Source organism: Numenius arquata, chromosome 3 (genome assembly GCF_964106895.1).
Source record: "Numenius arquata chromosome 3, bNumArq3.hap1.1, whole genome shotgun sequence".
Lineage (NCBI taxonomy): Eukaryota > Metazoa > Chordata > Aves > Charadriiformes > Scolopacidae > Numenius > Numenius arquata.
In genome coordinates this window covers 7,139,259-7,152,346 of record NC_133578.1, presented here as the reverse complement: position 1 = coordinate 7,152,346, position 13,088 = coordinate 7,139,259, and the positions used below count along the sequence as shown (strand labels likewise).

The following is a 13,088-nucleotide window of genomic DNA, read 5'->3' as shown; positions in this document are numbered from 1 at the left end:
GAATATTCAGAGCAAAATGCATTATTTAGGACCTTAAAAGCAATCACATCTCTTGCAAGCAAACTAACAAAAATAAAAAAAGAAGGAAAAATTCCTTTTGTTTTGACCAGCTTGGATAAATGAGAAAGACAGAGAGAGGACAAGAGATCTAAGAGGAATTTGGGGGCTGGTGGGAAGGGAGAACAAAGCAGGAGAAAATGTATCGGAATATAAACTCAGCCTGTTTGAAATAAAAGCCCCAGAAGCAAACAGGCAGCAGGACGATGCCTTTTTTATCATCACATTTCAGAAATGCAGAACATTTATGTGTTCATGTTTATCAGAGATGGAAGACACAAAGTAATAGGTTTTCTTCTCGTATGCTTCCTATTTATTGGTGGTGTATGGAATATTTTGTTGTTTGTGTTATGCTTTTTTGTTTATTTTAAATCGTGTTTTAAGACTTATTTTAGTTTACTTGTCTTCTGACCATATTAACTTCAGACAAGTAATAAGATATGAATTTTCATCTACTAGAAATACTGGTTTTATAGAGCTTAGTTTTAAATAATGGAAAGCTTTGCCTTGAGACAAGAAATAGGTTAAACCAGAGTTACCCTTCAGAAACTTCCCCAGCTACTTTATCAAAATGAAGTTTTACTTCAGACAATACAGTCTTGTAAATGTGCCAACTGGGTAGAACTGATACCCTTTATCAGCATTTAACAGTTTTCCATGCACTCTGAGGTACCGGTTTCATTAAGGGGATATCTGAGTGCAAGGGAAGGAGTTTCTCCCCCAAGACTTGCGCGGTTTTAAGAGCAACTTCCTTTTGTGGGGGTTGTTCTTGGGTTTGGGATGCCCTGACGTGGGGCAGCGCCGCATTAGGGGAAGGTAACCCACGTGCTGAGCGAAAAGATGGGAAAACAGAGTGGTGGCCGTGACCTGCAGCAGCGTGTCCTTTGCTTTGTGTCTGCAGGCTGGAGCGGGTGCCAGCTGGGTGCCAATGCCACCTGTGGCCATGGAGAGCGGCGACGTCTCCTCAGCTGCCGGCGCAGCGACGGGGCCATCGTCAGCACGAAGCTCTGCCAGCGGGTGAGGATGGCACACGTGGGGCAGGGAAACGACCGGGCGTTCTTTTTGTTCCTAGAAAGCCTTCTCATCCACCCCGAGACACCATTCATAGGTGGTGGAGAAGTTGTGTTCGGTGCTGGGAGCGCAACAGTTGGGTGCTTTGGGGAAGAAAAGCATCCCTCAGGGTGTTAGTGGGTGCTATTTCCCTCCTTGACTCAAACAAGAGGTTTTGGGGTTGGAGTAGCACGCATGGGGCACAGCTATAGACCCTGCACCGTGGCTCCAACAAAGCTGGCCACCAGGGAGATTGTGCCCTACCAGAAGTTTGGGATTGGCCTTTCAGAGTAAGACCCGAACACTGAAGGACTTGTGGACATGAAATGCTTCAACACTGAAACCGTTTTCACCAGTTCCACCCTCGGGAAAACTCCCTGTAAGCAGCAACGTTGGCATCCCTTGGGAATCACCGCCCATTTTCAGTTTCCCAACTGGGTGCCCAGCGGTAGCAGGAGGTGGCCGGGGGCCCTGGGGGGGCTGATGCCTTTCTTTCCTTCTCATCTTGCAGCTTCACCTGGAGAAGCCCGTACAGACGAGCAGTCGGTGCGTGGTGGGGTGTGCGGTGGACTGCCGGCTCTCGGCATGGTCAGCCTGGTCCCAGTGCTCCCACACGTGTGGTGCTGGCGGTGAGTCCCCTCCTGTCCCCTTTCTCCCCCCTCCATCTCAGTAATGCAGCCCAGGCAGGACCCCCAGTCCTCGAGCAGGGGCACAGAGCACAGGGATCACCCTGAGACACCGAACCCTTCCCAGGTGATGTTTGGACACTTTCGAGGTCCTGAGGTGTTGGGTTCTTTGAACAAGGCAGGCTATTTTCAAAGTACTCAAAAGCGAAAAATGCAATTTAGGCAACCAAGTGGCCAGGTGCCTGGAGGATTATTTTATTAATTGATTCAAACTCTCAGAATTCGGTCACAGGAAACATTAACCCCAGAGACAGGAGGAGTACATAGAGCTAGTGAAGAGCTGGGGAGAGTTACAGGATTCTTAAGAAATGGATAAATAACTAAATACAGATCCTCTGGTGAAGTTACTTTTAGTAACATATTTACATCCCATTGAAGAATGAACACTAAGGCTATTTTACATCATATACTATATGCCTCTGTCTCCGTCTTGCATCTGCAGGTCCCTTAATACTTGTGTCACTCCAGTAACTCCAGCGAGGTTTTCTCTTGCCAGTAGTGCTCACCAGCATACAAAAAGTGAAAGGATTAGGACCTTTTTTTAAACTTTATATGATTTTAAAAAACCCTTTTAGTATTGACATAAGGAAATACATTGAAGCTTTTATTCAAAATAAGCTCACGACATTATTTTCCAAGGCTTCTGATGTGCATTAGATGTACAGCTAATGGTCTTTAACATTCGAGAGCCATAATGTATATTTGAATCAAATTCACTTAAGGTCAAAAAGAAAAAAGCTCTTAACTTCTATAAAGTGATTCCTTCAGATGGATTTCAGAGATCAAAGCATGTTACAGAAAAAGCTTAATATTTGGATTAGTGGTGTTCTTTCTTTGCTGAGCTTTTAGCCCTTTTGTAAAGTAGTGCTTTCTTAACAGAAATGAATAATTCATAGGCAGTGTTTTAACAACAACACACTAGGAATACTATTAATTCCAAATTTTATTTTTCCTTCAAAATCCATTTTAGAGTGTTAATGCTCATGGTGCTGAATGGACTTAAATTATTTTTTTTAGTGTTCAATCACTTACTAAAATAAACAGAGCTATGTGTGCAGAGCAAGTTGTAACTTCTGCGTGGCTGTTAGCATGCTAAAGGAGCAGCTCATCCTATATAATGCCTGAAGGCTTTTTCCTCCTGAGCTCTTACATTGCACAGTCTGCAAAGGGACCTACTGGAGTAAAGGTACGTCTTGTATTCTGCTCCTGATCCTGAAATGCTAACATAATAACGATGTAAATCCTAATGACTGGTTAAAGAGCTGATGGTTCCCAGTGCATGGAAGGAGAAACCAGTTACTTTATATCCTAAAGAAGAGCTAGGCTTCTGCAGAGGAAAACTGGAGACATCCGTGCCCTGCCGAAGCAGACCTCAGCTCTTCCTGGAACTGTCCTGGCTGTAGGTGCCAAACCTCCTTAGGGCTACTGGAACCACACAGTCAAGCCCAAGCTTAGCTCAGTCTATGGGTCATCTTGTGGTCCTCAAGGGTCATGACTCCATTATACTGCTAGCTAGAGAGCTGGTTTGTACAGTTCAGGACATAGACCTGTATGATTTAAAAGCTAGAGATACAGTTTAGTGAACCTACGGCAGGTGAGCAGCTGGGAAAGTCTTAAAAATTATATCACAAAGAAGTCAAGTTTTGCTTAGTCCTTCTCTGTCATTTGAATAGCTTTGCAGGGACTCAAGAGTCTTCTGAATCTCATCCCAAAGCAGGAGCATCAAAGAAACAAAAGTACTTTCCATCCAAGTTATTCCCAGCACATGGTTTATTTTACTGCAGCCCCAGTCCTGATCTGGGTTCTGCTGTAGCAGCCGTCAAGTGTGGAGCTACACAGATATCAAACATCTGTGATGAAGGGACCGAGGCACCAGTCCTGCAGCCGTGGCCTTCGTGTGGTTCCAACAGCAGAAACACCATCATTTCTGCTTCTTCACTGAGTTCCAGTTGGTTATAAATAGTACTTGATGATGGTGTTAACAGAGAAGACATTAATTATGTACTCATCTACAGGTGGTACTTCACAGATGAATACAGCGAGGGTTTCCTACCTGAAGGCTGAGACTGCAATACCTTTGAAATACTCAGCAGTTTCTCACAGGCATTTGTGAGAATAGGATAGAGCCTCAAATTAGGCAGGGAAAACCTAAGGATGACAATAAACGAGCTGTGGGAATGGCTGTAGTAAACACTGATTCGGCTTCCCTTTGCCAAATAAGTAATTGCCCACTATTTGATAAAGCTAAAATGCAGGACTTAGATGCACGGTTCTCAGAAATAATTCACAGCAAATCAATTGTACGCACCGTTACGGGCTCCACTCACAATAATATTCTGCTTTTCTGGCTTTTCTTGGAGAGCATCTGAAGGGCCTGCTGAAGTACCATAAATGACTTCAGAGAGAAACACAATTTAAATATAATTCAGATCAAAATTTAGTGTTCCTGGATTTACGTTTTCATGTGTTTCTTAACTCAAGCGTTGTTCCTAACATTTTTATTCTGTCCATCTCTTCCAGTAATGGTTTGCTGTGATATATTTTAATGGATGGTACCCTTCTCTTGCTCAGGTTTTATTTTATGGAACAATGCATTTAAACATGAAGTGGTGCTGCTGTGTATGTGGCACTGACAGCTAATATGGTCCTGGTACACAGCAGCCAAAGGCGAATATATTGATTTTTATAAATGATGATGAGTAAAGTAGATCTCTCTTTCCTGCCTGCGCTGAGCCTACGGAGATGTGTAACTGATATTTGCCTCTTGCAGCTGTAGTTCTGGGCAGCATCTGTTGAGGATGCTGGCTGGGGCTTTAGGCTGACGTTGGGTTATATATTAGGGCTCCTCACATCAGTCGCTGTGCTGCTATGAAAAGATGTATCGTACTGCGTTAATGGATGATGCTCCCACGGCCTGAATCAAAGCTACTGGAAAGATGTTTGGTACGGATAATCCCCAGCAAACTGTATTTCCTTTGTTAAGGCAAATGAATACACGAGGATGCTGAATTTTTCTACGTAAACGTTTTCCAATCCTATGTGATTTCTCCCACGTTGTCTAACAGGAGTGCTAAATAGTATAAGAACACTTAAACCCATGCTTTGCCACTCATAAAGCTGACTTCATCAGATAAATTATGGGACTTACCTGAGTTACCCAGGGTTGAGCAATTTGCCGTGCCTTGCTCAGTCCTCAGAGCCCAGAATAGACCGTAGCGGGTTGCAGAGACGTGCACCCCAACACCAGACTGACCCGTGGGGTAGAAATGAGGGGGACGAGGATGTGCATGACTGAAAAATTTGGTTGTCACGTTTTTCACTGATTCCTCACCAATTTGGGAAAACGCTTCTGGTGTTGCCTTCTGAAGAAGAAACTTTGGTGATTTTTTTCTTGCTTGCTACTCAAACTCATTAAGCTCTGCTTTGGTGGTGCTGAGAGGCGTTGCTGGAAGAGGGGCCACCAAAACCTCTCCCGGAGCTGGGGATGCCCCAGTGCCTGCTGGTGGGACTGGCATTAGGAAGTAGATTAAAAGTTCCATTTATCACCAGTCCCCTTGTGACTTGACCTAACCTGACCTCCAAGGCTGTATTAAGTAACTTGATCGTTGCTCTAGTCTTGCAGTTGCTTGTGTTTTATATGCTCTGCTCAAGCTCATCAAACAGATAACGACGTGTCAGTAATTTTGACTGGGATGAACTCTAGCAGGAATTTTAATCATCTTGGTTTCAGCTGTGATGCACCACTTTGTGGGGATAAAATGCAAGGAATGGCAAGATTTTGGGGGATAAAAAAAATCTTATTCGTCTGATTAGAAAATATGATCCTGTGTTTCTAAGATGAAATTTTAGCCACTGATGGTTAAAGAATTTTAAGTGACCGGCATTAACAAGACTAGGCTCTTTTTTCCTCCTTTCAAAGCTAATGACAAATTTGAGGATATGAAGAAATACTTATTTTCAACTTTCAGCTCACTTTCTATCTTAATTTTCGTATCATTTAACACTGCAGAGCAGAGGAAACAGAGATGTGGCAAATTAATGGGGGAAATGAAAGAAAAATTCATTGGGAAATTAAAGAAATGACTATGATTGCTTTGACTCTTCCAGAGTTTGTATTGGAAGAAAAATAATTTCAGAAGTAGTGAGATTCTGTTCTCCACAGGCAGCAAAAGATGAGGTATTTAAAAAAGTAAAGACAGGGAGGTTTTCTGCTACTTGAGTGGTAACCGGGCATCTGGGTGATGTTTGTGGAGTGAGGAAAAAAAAAAGTAACTCACTAGAGTGATTGTGCAAAGAAAGATTTCAATGGAATTTCTTTTTTTGATGATTTATTCACAGTAGAAGAAGAGAGTGATGAACTAAATGAGTCAAGCACCAGCTGACCATTGTGAATGAGTTTAAATGGATAACCAACTGTAGGAAAATAAAATGTAAATAAATACAGAACGGTTGTTAATTCCTCTTAAAAGGAAAACTGTGTTTTCTATTCAATGATCTCCACATTTACATTTTCCTAGAAAGATGTTAAACAGAGTGTACGAAAGGAAATTATTTCTTTAATTAAAATAGCTTGATAAATGCTTTAGGCTTTCAAGTCCCTCCTAATGATATCAGATCTTTTAAGCTTAGATCTCCTTTTCTGGAGCTGCTCTTTTGGGATTCGTGCCTGGCAGAGCTCCCTGCCCCAGGTGAGCAGCCGGCCCCAGAGCATCCCAAAAACCCCACAGCCATGGGCTTCCCACCGTTGTCCAAAGAGCCTTTTCCATTGCTTGCCAGTCTTCAGCATTCAGAATTAAGAAGAATCCAGCAAATTTTGTCTGTTGCTGGCAAGGAAGAAACAGCTAATTTTGGCCTGCTGGCAGGGGAGGGCTGCCCTGGGGTTTGCCAGCAGCGGGATGTGGGGTTTCTCTTCCCTTGCTCTAATTCCCGGTGAACCACAGGAGTTTCTTACCTTTCCTTTCCTCTCAGCTGGTAGGACTTTTTTCCACCTCCTAATGTACCTGATTCTGTGGTGGCTGAATGCACAGTCATGTGGATAAGAGCTTTTATCATCACTTCTCTTACAAACTCCCCGGGTCCAGGGGATTAGAATTGGAAAAGGAAAAAACTTTAAAATTGGTTTAAATGGGTTTAAAAATGGAATGCAATGAGTCAGAGAAAGGGAATAGCATTGTAAAGGTAAGAGAGCTTACTAAGGTACCTTTCAGTAGCTTTCAGGTGTGTCTGCTTTTAATTTTTATTTGCTAAAATGTTTTTGGAACCCCTACTCCATAGACAGGAGCAATGGCAGTTATTAGAAATGTACCTTAAACCCAGCTGCAGGTACTGTTAATTAAAAAGCATGTGCATAAATAGCTGGGAGAAGGATCTGGCTCAAAATGTCAGCCTCCCCACTTCGTGGGGGTGTTTTCTCCCCCCCCAGCCCCGGCCTCCCCTCTGCTCGCGATTGCAGCTGAAATACTGCGATACAAATGGGCGAGCTCCACCACAACACGTTATCTCTTTCCTTTTCAGTGAGTTTGCAATTACCACCTGCATCTGTCTTGTTGCATGTTTGTGCCCTTATTACCCAGACCTTTTATTTTTTCTTAACCGTCTCTCAAATCCACGCCTTGTGAAAGTCAAGGCAGAAATTTTATCTCCCGCGCAATCTTCTGCATCCTGTTGCAGAAAGGGCTTTTCCCCCCCACCACCACTTTTCTTTTTAATTGGAGCCGGGATTCTAATTGAAACATTCTGAGTGAAAACATTCCTGGATGTAAATGGACAGCAAAGGAGACAGAAATGGAATTGCTGTAACTTTAATGAATATATTCAGTTTTATTATTTCAAAAGTAGTAACATAATTGCTTTTTCCATTCACCGGCTGAAGAAGTTTTCACCAATAATAAATAGGATTTTAATGGAAATGGCAGAAGTGGTTATGGACAGTAATAGCCACTGGAGTGTTTGCAGTTTTCAAATTAGATGCACATTATTGGTCATAAAAAGAAAATTTCATTTGTTAAAAATGTCTGGAAACATATTGAAAGTGTAACATTAGAAATGATGCTGCCACAGGAATTATTTTCTTGACATATTTAATAATCAGGATTTAGTCAAGTATTTTAATGTGTTGCATAAGCAAGTAATATATTTGGAAAACACACAAAACTGTGTTTAAAAACTGTGTTTGAAAATATCAGTGACTGCATCACTTAGACTTAGCGATTGCATCTGTATTATCCAAATAGTCTTCCCATTTAATTGCATTTTTAAAATGATTTTAGTGGTGGAAAATGAACTAGGAATAGTGATAAATCACAATATCTGCCTGCCTTTCTTTCTTTCTTTCTTTTTCTTTCTTTCTTTCTTTCTTTTCTTTTCTTTTCTTTTCTTTCTTTTCTTTCTTTCTTTCTTTCTTTGTCTGGGTCTCCTTCACCATGTCCTGTCTTCTCCCCTCGCCTAGGCCAGATGGTGCGTGGGCGCTCGGTGGTCCTGCAGGCAGTGGGCGAAGGCAGACCCTGCCCGGAGCAGCTCACCCAGCACAGGAGCTGCCCGGTGAAGCCCTGCTACAGCTGGCTCCTGGGACCGTGGTCTCCCTGCAGAGTCCAGGTATGGATTCCTCCTCCGCTCCCCGAGGGCTCCACGGGTTCCCTGTGGCCGGGGTCAACGGCAAAACCCATCATTATATGGCAGAATTGATGGAGGCCGCCATTCATGGGTCAGAGGTGTCTCTGTGGCCATTGAAGGTGCTGGTGAGATCCGTAGGGAAGCAGGGGAAGTTCAGGAGCAGTAAACCTCTGCACCTCATCTTCCAGCCATCAGCAGTGATTTATAGCAGTATGGGTTCAAGTACTGTGAGCTTATAGAGGTATTAAAGAAGATTTACAGAGTAAGTGTGCTTGAGTGGGCATAGTCATTGTGACCTATAATTTAATTATATAAAATAACTCTAACAAGAAAATAGATACACTAGATTTCAAGAGAGCTTAGCCTTTTAAATCTTTTTTCTTTCCTTTTTTTCCCCTGGTTTTGTTTGTTTTTTTTTTAAAGTACTGTGTAGGTCTTTCCCCACAAGGTCTCCAGTACAATAGTGTGAGTTATTGTATGAAGTGCTGGTTTCTGCTTTCTCCTTGGCCTGGTTATCTTTATAATGATCTAAAAATGGCCAGAATCAGTTGCGATGTGCTGCACCTCTGTTAGGCACCAGAGATGTCATTTTTTCACTGCCAGTGACTTGCATCAGGCTTGAATTTTTTTTCCCCTCTATGCTTTTTCTTCTCTTCTTATCCCTGAGATCGCATTTCCAATATTAAAACGTTTTAGTCAGTAACCCAGTTTAAGCAGAAGCAAATCTTTCCTGGTGAGGTTTCTCAGGTAGAGTGGAGTCCACTCTGGCTGCTTAAAGCTGGCTGTGCTGAGATGGTGGTGGGAGAAGTGTGGTTGGGGTGGAAGAGAGCCCCCTCTGGTCCCAGGGGACAGGACCTGTGCGTGGATCTGTGGCTACTTCTCCACATTATACCATGTAGGAGATTGAAGCCAATAACGCGCGTAAAGACACATCCCTTGTGTTTTCTGCTCAGCCCTCTACCACGCTGCAAATGCCTTGAATACCTGCGTGGTTTCTAGATGCAGTTAGATGGATGCGTGGTGAATACTGCGGTCGGCAGAATAGATACCCTGGATTTTCCTAGGTTTTCACAAATGAAATCTGGAGCGTGACAGTCTTTGGACAGTCCAAGATCAGAGAAGCAGAAATATATTTATGTTTTATATGATGAACAACATCTCATTGTAACTAGGGATGTGAGTATGGTCCTTGTATTTACTGCACTCAGTATTTATTTATGTATAACGTAAATATAACAAAGTGTTAACATCAGCTGATATTTTGTCCAGCTAGCGTAAGCAAATTCTGTTAAACATTAGGGGAGAGACCTTCAACCGTAGGAGCTAACAGAGCTGATAAAAGAATTAGTAGGGAAGCTGAATTAACGCCCTGGCATACTCCAGATAAATAATACATTGTGCAGATTAAAAGTGTGCGCATCCAGAACCCAGCTAAATTTCAGCTCGGAGCAAGTAATCACATCCTTCCCTAACCCAGATATCATCCTGTGCTTTCAGTGAGATAGAGCCTGCTCCTCTCCTTAAATTACTGTGATGTAGTTTCTCTACCCTTTGCTTTGTTTTGGAGAGGAGCCATTTTATTCGTGTTCAGTTCTCTTTAATGAGGTGCTTAGGAATTAAATGTAGTTCATAAATACAGGGTGATTTATTCCTGTGCTTTACTGGAAAAGCAGCTTAAGCTTACTTTTTTAAGAAAGCTTTCAGAAGTCCTGTTTTCAAGCACGATTTGTTAAATAAGGTAAATGCATCCTATGGTAAGACCAAAATGCATATTGCGAAAGTGTCTTCCTGTAATAATATAAACAGGACAATTAATTATAAGTCTGAAATATTTCTTCCTTGTATTATGAGATAAATGAGACTGCGTTTCTTAATTGTAGAAGGACTATTTTATGCTAAATTGATTTCATGTGAATAATTAGAGGTGTCTGCACGTTTAGGAGGAGTAGAGCCCGCTAAGTGTTCTGTATTGTGGTTTTCTTAGTATGGAAATCAGTGCATTGCTCTCCAGGTAGTTGCACGTGTGACAGGCACACCTCTGGCAGGCGTGGGGCATTTCTGCTGCGTTCAGAGTGATGCAGAACTTGGGAAATTGTCAGTACACCTAATCTGAAAGGGTTACATTACATTAATAATTTTCCTACTGGAGCTGAAGTGCTTTACCCTGATTAATAAAAAAAAATAATAATAAAAAATTAGCAGTGGCTGACACTGTTCATAATTTTTCCATTAAAGGAATATAAGTGAAGTAGCTAGACATTATCAAGCACTAGCTGCCTAACACTCATAAGAAGACTAAGAACCTTTCCTTGCTAAAGTGTTTTAAAAGCAGACCCTTAAATGTGATCACACAACGCTTCCTCGTTAAAGAAAACATACGTGATTAAATGCTCATCAACCTGTGAAAGGATTGCCCAATCAACTCTTTACCTAAAATAATTGTGAACACACATGAACCCCAGTAAAAGCTGAAAAGGGAAAACTTTTCTTAAAGGCACGTCTGGGCAAAGCATCTCATTAGGACTGTTATCTCTTGGCTTATTAGTGTGTTGTGTGTGGAAAGCATCGGCGGGTGATACGAGAGGTTTGTGCAGATGCTGCCTTGTGTTAGCCTGTTGGTCAATTCAAAAGATACCTGGCTGTCAAAACACAGTCCTGGTGTAAACCTTCTCCTCATTTTATGGGTATTTTACAGTTGGGGCGAGGGGAGTGGTATGCGGAGGCTCTGTGCAGGCCCTCCTGGAGGGGCTCATACCCCTGGCTGTATTTAGGGACCCAGGGTGGGTTCTGCATCTTCCATAGGGTCGGAGTAGAAATTTTTGCAGGCAAATGGAGGGAATCCCTTCTGGAAGTCAAATCCCTGGGTATTTCCTGGCAGGAGCTTGTGACTCAAGAGGAAAATCCTGGTTCAAGGGAAGCCTCAGGTGATCACATCTTCCAAGGAAGAGCATTTACAATACAGATTTGATCCCCTGAGTTTTGAATATGTGATCATCTCCTTGGCACGTCTCCTCTGATTAGCAGCATCCTAAGTGCTCCATTACTGCAGCAAACTTCCACTGATTCCACACCTATTAATTAGACCTTCAAATGTATAATTTTGGGGACATGAATAATTTTGAAGATGATAATGAAGTTAATGTGGGGCTTCTGCATTGCTTATATTCCTACCAAATAAATCAAAATACCATCTATCTCCATAAATGATAAGATGATATTTTATCTTTTAAGTGTGTTCAATTGATTGTAAAAACACATTGCTGGTCTTGAAAGAAAGCAAGCAAATGGAAGCCACTGTTGAAAAGCAAACATTTATCTATAGGATTGCTTGAGAGTCCATGGATACTATTTATTTTTTATTCTAAACATTGGAAAATATGAATGTATTTCCAATATTGCATGGTAGAATAATCAAGAATGTTGCATGTGGACTTTTATAGTGGAGACTGCTGTACCAAAAAATGTATTGTTTTCACCTTTTATTTATACTTATGTCTTGATATTCATATAACTATTTATATATTGATAAGTATATAAATACCTATATATTGTTTGTACAAGGATAACTATCTTTTTTAAAACTTTTTTTGTCCTTTCTAGTAAACTTTAGTCACTCCTTGAGCCACTTGGAGCTGGAAATACACTGCAGTTTGATTAGTGCCCACTTCCCCCGAGAATTTTCTCCACATTGTCTTGTGTTTCCACCAGCCATTTCTAAGAGCTCTAACCCATCTGACAGCTGCATGAGTTATTCACACACCATTAATCTCAGACCGCAATGGAGGTTTCAGTGGTGAAACAGTAATTTAGAACAGTAAGTTACGTACTGACTAAAGTGAAACACCATGTTAAAAACTTGAAATCTGGCTGCATATAGTAAATCTACACTAAGACTTCTCTCGGACACTTTTGATTAGCAACTGCTCTAAATCCCGCTAGTTATGCTCTCATTTCCATTTCGTTGGAAATGGATGGAGAGAATGAAAAAGCTACCTGGTGTGTGCAGCAGAGCCATCCTTGGGATTCCTGCTAGCAAACACACTGCTGGATGAATGCACTTGGTAGGAGCCATTCTGTTCTGCAGATGAAGTCCATTATTTTAAAAGAATTCACTGCCAAGCGATCCAAAGGAGCACTTCCCTAGGTTATATAAAAGCAATGTTTCATCCTTCTTCTTGAGTTTTATTTACTGAATTTTGTAAAGTGCCATTTCTGCAAGGCTTCGGGCGCACATTCATAAAGCATCACGCAGGTTTAAGGTGTTGTTGCGTGAAGAGGCAAAATAGTTTTGGCAGAAAATAACCCCCCTTGCGTTCTAACGCTCCTCACCGAGGTGGGAGGCTAGGGGCGGCTGGGTTTAAATTCTGAGTGATGCCCGATTCACCACTATCAGTCCAACCGCGTTTAATATATTAAACTATCACGATTCTGGATACACTAATAGTGGACTGCACCTTCAGTCTAGTCGTGCTCACGAACTAGCACGGCCGCACTTTAGTGTCTGGTCGCGTTCAGTGAGAAACCGAAACGGCTAGCTACTTAAGCAGTGCAGTTTATTTAAGCAACAGATATAAAGGTTCTTATGGTTTGCCGGTGATAAGTACAGTCTGCAAAGCACGTGCAAGTAAAAGAAAAAATGGTAATGGTACAAAGCGCGCGACAAGGTTACAAACAATACAGCCT

General features: G+C 41.9%; 1 protein-coding gene across 1 annotated transcript in view; it reads left to right on the top strand.

Moving 5' to 3' along the window:
• THSD7B (thrombospondin type 1 domain containing 7B) overlaps positions 1-13,088 on the top strand; it is a 273,934-nt gene that overhangs the window by 249,115 nt on the left and 11,731 nt on the right. The window contains exons 18-20 of the mRNA XM_074145144.1: positions 959-1,074; positions 1,619-1,736; positions 8,242-8,387. Of these exons, the coding sequence (XP_074001245.1) occupies positions 959-1,074; positions 1,619-1,736; positions 8,242-8,387 (380 nt within the window). The remainder of the gene's footprint in view (positions 1-958; positions 1,075-1,618; positions 1,737-8,241; positions 8,388-13,088) is intronic.